This window comes from Notolabrus celidotus, chromosome 15, assembly GCF_009762535.1.
Source record: "Notolabrus celidotus isolate fNotCel1 chromosome 15, fNotCel1.pri, whole genome shotgun sequence".
Lineage (NCBI taxonomy): Eukaryota > Metazoa > Chordata > Actinopteri > Labriformes > Labridae > Notolabrus > Notolabrus celidotus.
Window position 1 is genome coordinate 20654872 of NC_048286.1, and position 11480 is coordinate 20666351.

General features: G+C 38.8%; 1 protein-coding gene across 3 annotated transcripts; it reads right to left on the bottom strand.

The window, feature by feature from the left end:
* Positions 1 to 1930: 1930 nt before the first annotated feature.
* Positions 1931 to 9591, bottom strand: sema4e (semaphorin 4e). 3 transcript variants are annotated; one of them, XM_034703811.1, is made up of 15 exons: positions 9200 to 9591; positions 7213 to 7525; positions 6923 to 7068; positions 5365 to 5427; positions 5184 to 5282; positions 4974 to 5073; positions 4771 to 4881; positions 4458 to 4609; positions 4094 to 4272; positions 3836 to 3992; positions 3441 to 3663; positions 3170 to 3285; positions 2880 to 3037; positions 2742 to 2794; positions 1931 to 2658 (listed from the first exon to the last, which is right to left on the bottom strand). In XM_034703811.1, the coding sequence occupies exons 2-15, from the start codon at positions 7319 to 7321 to the stop codon at positions 2006 to 2008; spliced, it is 2319 nt and encodes a 772-aa protein (XP_034559702.1). In that variant the 5' UTR covers positions 7322 to 7525; positions 9200 to 9591; the 3' UTR covers positions 1931 to 2005. The 3 variants fall into 3 exon arrangements, with proteins under 3 accessions (XP_034559702.1, XP_034559704.1, XP_034559703.1); XM_034703813.1 differs by having other exon boundaries at positions 7213 to 7501; positions 9200 to 9537; XM_034703812.1 differs by lacking the exon at positions 9200 to 9591 and adding an exon at positions 8938 to 9125.
* Between the last annotated feature and the right edge of the window lie 1889 nt (positions 9592 to 11480).

Consider the following 11480-nt stretch of genomic DNA (forward strand, 5'->3'; position numbering starts at 1 on the left):
TTCAAGAGTATTTGGTCATGGACATGGCGTGTCTCTTGAGTATTGCTTAACTCATCAGGTAGTTGAAGGCCACTGTAGGTGTTGAATACCTCCATCAGGCGAATGGTGTAGACTTCAGAAATTTGCTGCTTCGGAAGTTGTTGTTTCTTTTTTTTTTTGGCATGGTGGAGTCTGTTTTTCTTCTCTCGTTGGGTGTTGTAGAGTTGTATGATGATGGAACTGAGGGATGAAAAGATGGGTTGCCGTCGAGGTCTGGATCCAGCTTCAAAACCGCCAACTGTGAAAATAAAGAATAGGAGATCTGCAAGTCTGGTGTTCTTTGCATGTGTGAATATTGTTCCTCATTGGTTTCAACTTTTTTGCATGAAAAGGATAGTTGTTTCTGCATTGTTTCCCTATTTTGCATCTCTACTTCTCCTATCCACATCTGTAAACATTCTTTTTGACCTTCCATAAATTCTAATTTTTTAACAGAAACTTTCTTTTTTCTTCTCATTTCTAGTTAACTTTCCCTTCAGTTTTTCTTCTAAAGTTGCTATGTTTCTTAAACTGAGGGATCCCCCTATTGGGAATCCAAGCTCAGCTGTCCAGACATTTAAATATTGTAGACTTTTATTCCCATATTTCTTTCTCATGACATCCATTTGTCCCTCCGGAGATCCAAACTCAACGGAATTCTTCCTCCCCATTCCAAACGAGGAGTTCGTGCACAACGATTACAATACAGACGTCTCTGTAAGGATTACTTCGTTTACGCTACAAGCAATTAAAAGCACATTTCGTTTACACAGTTGTTGAAACACAGAGGGAGTTCCTGGGAATGCAAACTAGTTTAGTTTTTTATTAAGATTTCAAAATATTAATTAATATATATTTTTTTCTCCATACGTCACTGGACTGATTTGCACAGTCTACCCGGGACTTCAGCCCACGGTCAAAACGCAGACAATAATGGGGGCAGAGGAATCTTTTAGTTCAGGGTAAATTTGTTCTGGGGGCTAAAATACCCCGGAACTCTTGGTCGAAATGCACCTTATGATGTCACCGAGGTCCGCACTTCGTTTATTATTTCCTAATTAAAAACGGCGATATATTGCTACATAATGTTATTGTTTTCTAATTCCGTACATTGTAGTCAGAGTACATGGTTGGAAGCAACAGAGCGGCACTCTCTCCTCTTTTTGCATGAAGGCTTGTGAAGACAACATACTATGGTAACCGTACTCACTGTATATGTGAAACTTAGTTGTTATAGAAATAACTACATATCTATAGTTTTGTGAAAAGCTACAGAGAGGCTGAAATGCAAAGCTCTGTTGAAATGGTGCCTGGGAAGCTCAGGCAATTTGTAGGTGAAGGAGGTGAATTAATTAGGTTTGTACCAATACCCTAGATGTGAACTGGTGCCAGATTCAAGAAACACCAAGAGGGCAAAAGAGTAAATAAACATCTAAGGTTTCCCTGCTTTTTTGGCCTCTGCTAGTCACTTCCCTGATTTCTGACTGCAGGCGTCTCTCACATTCTTGACAAGTTCAGTCATGCTGAAAAGTAGTAAACCCTGTTTCTTCTATCTGAATAATGCAAAACAACACAGCAGCCAAGTAGAAAAATCTTTAATAAAATCACACTTCCTCAGCTAGTCATTCAAAAATGAAATGGCTCAATGTCATTTACCGTACATTTTCAATGAAATTAATACAAAAACTATTTACAGGATATTTCAATTTAAAAAAGGATATACAAAACTAAGCAGGGATCTTAAAAAATAAAACAGGAAGTACAGCGTAAGTTCCAGTGTGTCTCATTTACAAAAAATATCATAGAATCTCGTATATTCTATAAAACAAAGTTTCAAAAGCTTGGAGTGTTTTGATAATCAAACTTATTGTAAAAGTCTCATAAATTGTGATTATCCAGCTTGGACACAAATGGTTTAGGGCTTTCTTTTTTTTTTCAAGCTTTGTCTCTAAATGAGAAACTTAAAATATAAACTAGAGCGCTATTTTCAAATTTCTGACTCATCATCAATATATTTCAAAGTTGGAAGATTAACTATTGGATCATCGTGCTCTTCTGCTGCACTACTTGCTGCCTCCCTGGTGTGGTTATTATTACTGCGGCCATTGTCTGTTCCCACCACAAGAGGCTTGTCCTCCGCCAGTGCAGGCCTTGGTGCATTTTGGTAAAGACCCCCCTGCTCATTGGTCACCTGGGATTGCTGTCTGTTCTTCCTCACGCAGGGCAACGGGATGTGGCCTTTGTAAAAGTTCCAGGCCAACAGTGCAAGAAGAGAAACCACAAGAAGCGCAACTACGACGTGTAGCCCAGCCACAGAGGGGCTGTCCACCTGAGCCCTGGGAAAAATCACAGTCCCACCTCCTGTGCCTGCTTGACCCATGCTGACCTGGTACTCAGCCACAGCAGTTGAATACTCGTCAGCTTTGGAGCGCTCAGTAGAAAGGCAGCGGTACCAACCAGCATCCGAATCTGAGGCGTTCAGGATTAACAGACCATCTGGTAGAAACTGAAGTCGAGTCGCTGGTGTCAGAGGGCTGCCATCCCGCTCCCATGTGGTTTTTGCCAGGTTGGAAGGTGCAGTGCAGCGAAGCTTCAGGTTCCCCCCTGGCCAGATAGACTGATTCATAGGCTTAACAGGATCTGAAGACAAAACAGAGCTCCTTTAGATATGCATTATTTTGTCTCTGAAAATTAGATGCTTATATACTGCTTTATTAACTCACCGGCATCTTGGCAAAGAGATGCGTCGCCATCTTTTACACTTTGGACTAGTTCTCTAAAAAAAGAGGAGGAAATCAAATTTAGTTAGGGTACAATATTTACCAATACTGTTTGCTCTACATGTTGGGACAGCTGCCTACCTCTGTGAGTTTGAAAGGAAAACACATCTCCTCTCAACTTTGTCCCAGCCACAGTACGGGTCTCTGGTTAACACACAGTCCATACAGGATGAGGATCTCTCACAGGTGGCCAGTGGTACTTGCGCAACTCCGTAGTCTGAGCCTGCATAGATCTGACCCTGTACCCAGATGGATCCATCACACACAAACACAGAACAATGACACCAATGTGTGTGCTTCACAATGAAAATACCCTTGAATTAAGAGAGTAGTGAGCCTTTTATGGGGCACATATTTGAGTTTAAAATTACCGTGCTTTTGGAGAATTTGAGGATCTTGATTGGTTCTGGGGACTGAAAGAGTTGTACTTCTTCTATGATGAACATTTCCTCATCGTAGTTCACAGCTTTCACTAGTGTGCCTTCCTCTGTCACATTAAACATAGACACAAGTTCAATTTACATGCAAACCCGTTTAGCTCAATGCTCAACACTACAACTGTTAAGTTGTCAAGAACAGAGAAGCGAAACATATACAGGAAATGTCAGGGTGCTGCATTCATTCAACACTGTACTCACACACCTGTGCCAACAAACATCACATGGTACTTATTGCCATCTGCTGCCTGCACTTCGTTGACTATGATGCGTGTGAATGCAGCTCCCCTTCGCACCAACAGAGGCTTCTCTCCGATTGGCTGGATAGCTTGGTCCATGAGAGGTTTATCTTTGATAAATTGAAGGGTCCGGTCTGGGAGGTCCAGAGTTTGAGTTATTCCCTCTTTACGGGCAGCATTGTCTATACACTGGCAAGGGGAGAAGAGGGGAAGGAAAGAGGAGAGAACAACAGAGTTACAAAACAAAAGAAATCAGCTGCCTGCTGGGCTACTGGTCATTAAAAAAAGAGTTGCCTTTTAAGCCCAGCCTTTGTTTCTATTACACACACACACACACACATTGAATAGATGGCAGACTCACAGCCCCGGGACGAGGGAAGGGGACATCTCCGCTATACATCACCCACTTAACAAAAGAGGTTTCTACGGGGACCGGGGCCTTGTACTTCCCCTCTGCAAACACTCTGCTAATGTCGGACACGCTGTACGCACACACTGCAGAAAGATCTGATGTGTCCCTGGAACACAGACACACACAGGACATGTGAGCAAAGCAGTGTGCCAAACGCAGTTATAGAGAAAGGAACCCTCCCAAAAACGTTTTTTAATTTAAACGTACGATTGTGGTGTGAAGACGGCGAAGAATAAACAGTCTTTCCAGGGTTGCTGGGGGTCACACCAGCGGTACGTGTCCTGGATAATGTACGGCAGCTGAGACTCAAGCACCGGACAGTCCAGTCTAGCTTTCAGGAAGGATGTCCATTTCTTCTGCAATGTCCTCTGACCTCCAAGATCCCCCTGTGAGCACAGAGACAACCGCAATGCCAGATTTACAAGAGGAAAAACATGTTGGCAGATAGGATGCACAATCAACAGCGGAAAGGGTGGAATGAGAACAGCTGGGGAAGTTGTATTTATATATCCCTCTCTTTGTGGGAAATGGAGCTAGAACAATTCAGATCGTGCAGGTCAAGACCCTTCACCTTACAGACACGGGCCACACGGGAGACCACCAGTTTGTTGTAGCAGTCGCACTCCACAGCAGTCTCACTGAAGAACACGTACACCTTGTCATCGTCTCCATCCTCACTCATCTCGCTCTCTAGCATCTGAGTCATGGAGACAAAATTGGGCTCTGAAATAAAAAGGATGAAACATCAGTTTCCACAAAGCAGAAGGCAACTTAACTTCTGTGTTGTTCAGTTCAGACACTATTTGTACAGTCTATGCTCAGACAGTGTAATGTTTGCATGAATGAAACTATCTCACAAAAAGCACAAACTAATCACATCTCACCGTTTAGCCAGGAGCTCTTGAAGTAAGTGCGTATGGAGGCAGGAGAACTGCGCATCAGGACAGGTTCAGAGCCAAGGAAGTTCATGGAAGTGGCTGAGTACAGGCTGTTGTCTGACAAGACACAGGGACACAAATTTAATGCTTTTTCGCAGCTTTGACCCCTTCTATTTTTTTTCTTCTACTGTTGTTTAATCACTACTCACCGAACATGATGGACGCGTATCTTTGGAAAGGATCAAACGGACATTTTCCTTTGCCATCCTCTCCCTTCTTTTCAAGAGTCAGTTTCCCGTCTGCATAGGACTGCAGGAAAACACAAAAAGACTCTGTAGCTCATTGCTCATCTTGAAATCCTTCAACTATATTAACATCAGGTTTACAATACATGAGCACTGTGGTTCTGAATTTCTCACCATGTAATCACACTCAGGATCGAAGGCATTAGTTCCACACACATACATCCTGCCATCCTCTGTCTTGTGCAGGATCCTGATGTAGTTCTTGCATTCCGTCTGTAAATGCATTTGAAAATACAATGATCACACCTGCTCTATTATCAGTAAGTTTAAACAGAAAACACAAAAAAGCACCCACCTCAGGATCTTTTCCTTTGTTTTCACACTCATCTTCCTGTTGTTGTGTCACTTCCCATTTAACCTTGAAGAGTCAAACAGAATGAAGACATAGTCCTTAACATTTCATTGTAGCACTGGCTTTTTAGTTCCCCTTTTAGGAAGCCTAAAGTGATATCCAGTGTTTGTAATACTAACCCTAAGTTTTCATTAGGGGTGAGTATTGCCAAGAACCTCACGATACGAAACGCATCACGATACTTGGGTCATGATACAATAGTATCACCATATATCACGATATCACAATATTGTGATATATTGTGATATTCTACACAGTAAACTATGAAAAAATAGGGATGGTGTATATGTAAATCACACAATATTACTCAAAATTTAAAGGACAAATTAAGTCAAAACTATTTGATTGAAAACAACTTTTCCACTTTATTGTTTTTGAAATACTGAAGTTGTATTTTAGTTCTGTGTGATTTTTTATTATTACAAAAATATCAATATTAAGAGTTGAATTATCGATATTATATTGAAGGTCAGAGTATTGCTGCATCGATATTTTTTCACACCTCTCGTTTTCATGGCACCTAACACAAAGCTTCTTACTTTTTATAGCCTTGGCAAATCAACCAAGGCAGTTGGGATTAAGATAGAAGTGAAGCTTTTACTTCTAGCAAAGCTGTTAAGTTTTAATACATGCATGTGAATTTGTACTTGAGAGTTTTATGAGCATTAAATAAATGTACATGCCGGTACTTTAAAAATTGTTCCATAACACTGTGCATTTAAAAGTAATGAAGCTTTGACAGTATTGTGACTAACACAGATATGGTATAAGCAACATTCACATTGGTCCAAATAAAACAACATACGGTCTATCTCAAAGATTTCTGCCATTAGAGACTGGCACATGTTAGATTGTCCCCAACATTACTGACTCTTAAATCCCATCTAAAAACATATTTTTACTCCTTGGCTTTTAACCCAGCGTGAGAGTTGTGTGGTTTCTGTCTCTGTCTGTTGTTCAATTGGATTTTTATTTGCTCTTACTTTGTTTTTATTCTATTTATTTATTTATTTAAAGTGTTTTATTTGTTTTATCATGATTCTTTTACTTTACTTTTTTAGACAGCGTTTTATGTTCTGTGTGTTTTAACTTATTTTACTTCACTGTGCAGCACTTTGCTAAACTTGATTGTTTTTTTAAATGTGCTATATAAATAAAGTGGATTGGATTGGACTGCAGTGGTGATAAATGAAAAACAGTTTGATGGCCTAACATATCTGTAACAATAGTTAAAGTGTGAACAACAGAAAATGGACTCATGTCATACACAGGTTGATGTTACTGACAGCTATGAGTACAGGGTCTTGCCTACACAGAAGCAGGGCTCTCAGGCAGCTCTTAATGCACAACACTGAGTTTGTAACAAGTTCAAGAGCTTGGCATGATTCACAAGTTTGCTCTTAAAAATATTTAGCCTCAAGCTATAAGACATGTATAAATTATCAGGCACTGCTCCAACGTGACATTTGCCTTTACTGCATCATAACTATGGTGCTCTTACCAAAGCATGTTTCTTGGAGATGTCTTTGAGATCAAGAGCAAACACTGCCTCCCTGGCACCTAGCATCAGCAGGTCCAGATCTTCTCTCAACAGCATGGTAGAGTAGTTGAACACTCCCTCCTCTCGGAACAGGTGTGCATTGTCCCCTACAGACAGAACAAGACTTTAGTACTCAGCAGCAACCACAATTGCTTGATCCCCTTTTCCCAAATTACCAATCCACACTTAAGTTACATGAGTCGACATGTAATTGTGATGACAGAATGTAGGCAAAGTTACACAACACTCACTATGATATGGCACAGATCTGCGGGGGACACAGTCGAGTGGTGAGTCTTCTTCCAGCGTCGAGGCCAGGGGCAGCAGCCAAAGGACGCAGAGGGAAAGCAGTGGATGCATGGCTCTTTTGTTCAAGTTAACAGGAGTTTAAGCTTTATTGTTTCCCCAGCAGTCAGTCATACAAGGGTAAAGACAGCAAGCGGCATCTATGACGTGATGAGGTCTGTGCTGACTGAAGGTTGATTGCCCCTTTACTGGCCCCGCTCAGCAGGCTGTCCATGGTGAGATGGATGGCACAGACTGAAGAAACAAAGCCAAGGAGGCCTGAAAGAGTCAAGGTTGTATGGATATCAAAGTCAATTCACTAGACATGAAACCTGACAGAAAATAAATGTTTTGAGTCTGTATTGCAGCAACCAAAAACGGAAGAGAGAAAAAAGTGCAATGTGATGTGAAAGCTACTTTTAAAACAAAGTCAGACAAAGCAAAAAACCAAGCAGAGAAATGGCTCCAAAGGGCAGAGTGAGCTAAAGTCAGCGCGGTAGTAAATCTGTCAGTGCCATAGTGATGTTAATGCAGGGCCATGAAAGACATTCAGCAGGGTGCAAGGATGGCAACCTTCACTATCCTGCAGCACCGAACACAAAAAACAATGAGAGATTCACATAGTGTGCCAGAGGCCGGTGCAGATGAGACATGCTCTTGCAAAAAACTTTGTTGCAAGAGATCTTTCATCAACAGGAAATACTGTGGTGGACCAAATTGCCCCATGTAGTCTACCAACAAACTACCAAATAACCTGTGATAGCAGCTTCTATTTTAATCCTAGTTATGTTACAAAAAGAACTGTTTCAAGAAGAAATCTTTCTGTGATTTCAGTGAGAACAGTGTAACAACAACCTGCAGGGTGGGTGTGTACCAGGTGCCTCTTTCCCAACCGAGGTGTGCTGTAGTGTTTTGCTGATGAGCTGTGGCATGTCAGAGAATGCAGCCCTGATAAGATGTTTCACATATTTCGCCCTGGGGCTAAAGCTAGCTTTACTCAACACCTATTAGTACACACATACTAAGCACACACAGTTGAATCTTGGCGTTCACATTAATGTGCCAACAAAGCAAAACAATAAAGTGTTAAGCTAGCCTATCATTAAGACACTGCAACTTAGTAAAGCTTAAACAGTAAGGTGGCGATTTGTATACATAAACTACCAGTCAAAAGTTTGGAAACACCTTCTCATTCAAGGGTTTGTATTTATTTAAATGATTTGAAACACTGTATATTAATACCAAAGGCATCAAAACTATGAAAGAACATCTGTGGAATTATTTAATTATTTAAAAAGTGTTAAACAAACCAGAATATGTTTTATATTTTAGATTCTGTAAAGTAGCCCCCATGCCTTCTTAATGTATTTGAGACCATCAGTTGTGTTGTTCAGAGGTAGAGTTGGATAGCCCTATTTGACTAATGTTGTGATCCATATTATGTCAAAAAACAAGATTATTTCATAGTTTGGATGTCTTCAGTATTAAAATACAATGTTGAAAATAGTTAAAATAAATAAAAACAATTGAATGAGAAGGTGTGTGAGTAATTTAGCCAATTTGACTTCATTTTTTCAAGCTTTAAGCCCTAATTTTCACTGCAGTTGACACAAACTACTAACAAAGTGCAGCACAACAACTCAAGCCAGCTAACCGTCCACAAACACTCCTATCAAAAGTTAATAACTCACCTGTGCAGCGACACGCCCAAGACTGCGGATACATGTATTAAACCATAGTCCCAGCACCTGTTTAATCGCCATTTATAGCCCTTATTTCTTCGTTTACTAAGGAGTTTAATGTAAAACGTAATCCAAACTTAATATTAATCCAAGTTTAAACCGTATAGAAAGCAGACATAGACGTTATAGCGTTCATACCCAACGGTTGCTGCTCGTGACTTCTTTAAAACTGTGTTAAAACCAAACAGTTTCACTTCTAACAATCACACACCGTATCAAAAGAAGCGTCTCAGTAGTCCCTCCGTGTCTGGTTCGGTCCTCTCAAAGCCACAGCAGTCATCCGGTTTTTGAAGAGGGGTGTCTCTGAGCGCTCACATCCCGCGGTGTACAGGCTCTGAAAGAGATCTGGCTGCTGCTCCGGGTCTTAAACCTCCTTCAGGCGGCAGTGGCTGATCTCAGATCTGAAGAAGTTTTCATTGTTCTCATTTACATTCGTCTGTCAGGGGAGGGCACAGCTGGTCCGAGAGGGTGGATGTACAAAGAGTTTGAGGATTTTTACAGTTGCACTGATTTGTAAAAGTTGAGTAATGTGTAAAAAGAGGAGAGACAGACTAACATAACCTAGTGGTGTTCGGTGGGAGTTTCCTGTCCTGTCATATGAATGGACAGGGTGTTTTTTCTTTATAGTTTTGATGATATCCCTCATCGTTATGTTGCACCTGCTCAGCAAAATGTTTAAAACATAATGCCATTAGAAAAAAATTACATACATCCAGAAAGCCAAAAAAAAAGAAAAGTTAATTGATTATGTTAAAAAACAATCCAACACTGCAGTCCCAAAATCCATGTAGAAATGCAGATTCTTTCATTTTGTCTTAATATATGCCAACCTACCTTGATTTTATTTATTTCAAATTGAATAGCCTTGTTTGATTTAGAGCAGCTTTCATTATTATTATTATTATTATTATTATTATTATTATTATTACTATTTTTTTTAAATTATTTTATTTTTCTTTCATTTTTGTTTAGTTATTATTGTCTTGTTTGTCCATTTGTTAAACCTTGAGATACAGCCATGCAGCTTTGAAAGTGGAAAAAGATTAATGATAAAGCTGTATTTTTCTGGTTATAAACTTCAATAAAAACACTATGACAAAACAAAGATGTCAAAAGAGGAGAGACAGACTAACTTAACCTAGTGGTGTTTGGTGGGAGTTTCCTGTCCTGTCATATGAATGGACAGGGTGTTTTTTCTTTATAGTTTTGATGATATACCTCATCATTATGTTGCACCTGCTCAGCAAAATGTTTAAAACCCTAATGCCATTAGAAAAAATAACATATATCCAGAGAGCCAAAGAATATGTTTATGGAAAAAGTTAATTGATTATGTTAAAAAACAATCCAACACTGCAGTCCCAAAATCCATGTAGAAATGCAGATTCTTTCATTTTGTCTTAATATATGCCAACCTACCTTCATTTTATTTATTTCAAATTGAATAGCCTTGTTTGATTTAGAGCAGCTTTCATTATTCTATCTTTTATTATTATTATTATTATTATTATTATTATTATTATTATTATTATTATTATTATTATTACTATTTTTTTAATTATTTAAATTATTGTATTTTTCTTTCATTTTTGTTTAGTTATTATTGTCTTGTTTGTCCATTTGTTAAACCTTGAGATACAGCCATGCAGCTTTGAAAGTGGAAAAAGATTAATGATAAAGCTGTATTTTTCTGGTTATAAACTTCAATAAAAACATTATGGCAAAACAAAGATGTCAAAAGAGGAGAGACAGACTAACTTAACCTAGTGGTGTTCGGTGGGAGTTTCCTGTCCTGTCATATGAATGGACAGGGTGTTTTTTCTTTATAGTTTTGATGATATCCCTCATCGTTATGTTGCACCTGCTCAGCAAAATGTTTAAAACATAATGCCATTAGAAAAAATAACATACATCCAGAGAGCCAAAGAATATGTTTATGAAAAAGTTAATTGATTATGCTAAAAAACAATCCAACACTGCAGTCCCAAAATCCATGTAGAAATGCAGATTCTTTCATTTTGTCTTAATATATGCCAACCTACCTTGATTTTATTTATTTCAAATTGAATAGCCTTGTTTGATTTAGAGCAGCTTTCATTATTCTATCTTTTATTATTATTATTATTATTATTATTATTATTATTATTATTATTATTATTATTATTACTATTTTTTTAATTATTTAAATTATTGTATTTTTCTTTCATTTTTGTTTAGTTATTATTGTCTTGTTTGTCCATTTGTTAAACCTTGAGATACAGCCATGCAGCTGTGAAAGTGGAAAAAGATTAATGATAAAGCTGTATTTTTCTGGTTATAAACTTCAATAAAAACATTATGGCAAAACAAAGATGTCAAAAGAGGAGAGACAGACTAACTTAACCTAGTGGTGTTTGGTGGGAGTTTTCTGTCCTGTCATATGAATGGACAGGGTGTTTTTTCTTTATAGTTTTGATGATCCCTCATCATTCTATTGCACCTGCTCAGCAAAA

Bases quoted from the DNA above. Each gene is read 5' to 3' on its own strand.
- sema4e (XM_034703811.1), bottom strand. From the start codon at position 7,321: ATGCATCCACTGCTTTCCCTCTGCGTCCTTTGGCTGCTGCCCCTGGCC. The intron at 5,074-5,183 runs GTGAGAAATTCA...GTTTTCCTGCAG, and splicing joins ATCCTGAGTGTGATTACATG to TCCTATGCAGACGGGAAACT. The intron at 2,795-2,879 runs GTAGGCAGCTGT...CTCTTTTTTTAG, and splicing joins TTCCTTTCAAACTCACAGAG to AGAACTAGTCCAAAGTGTAA.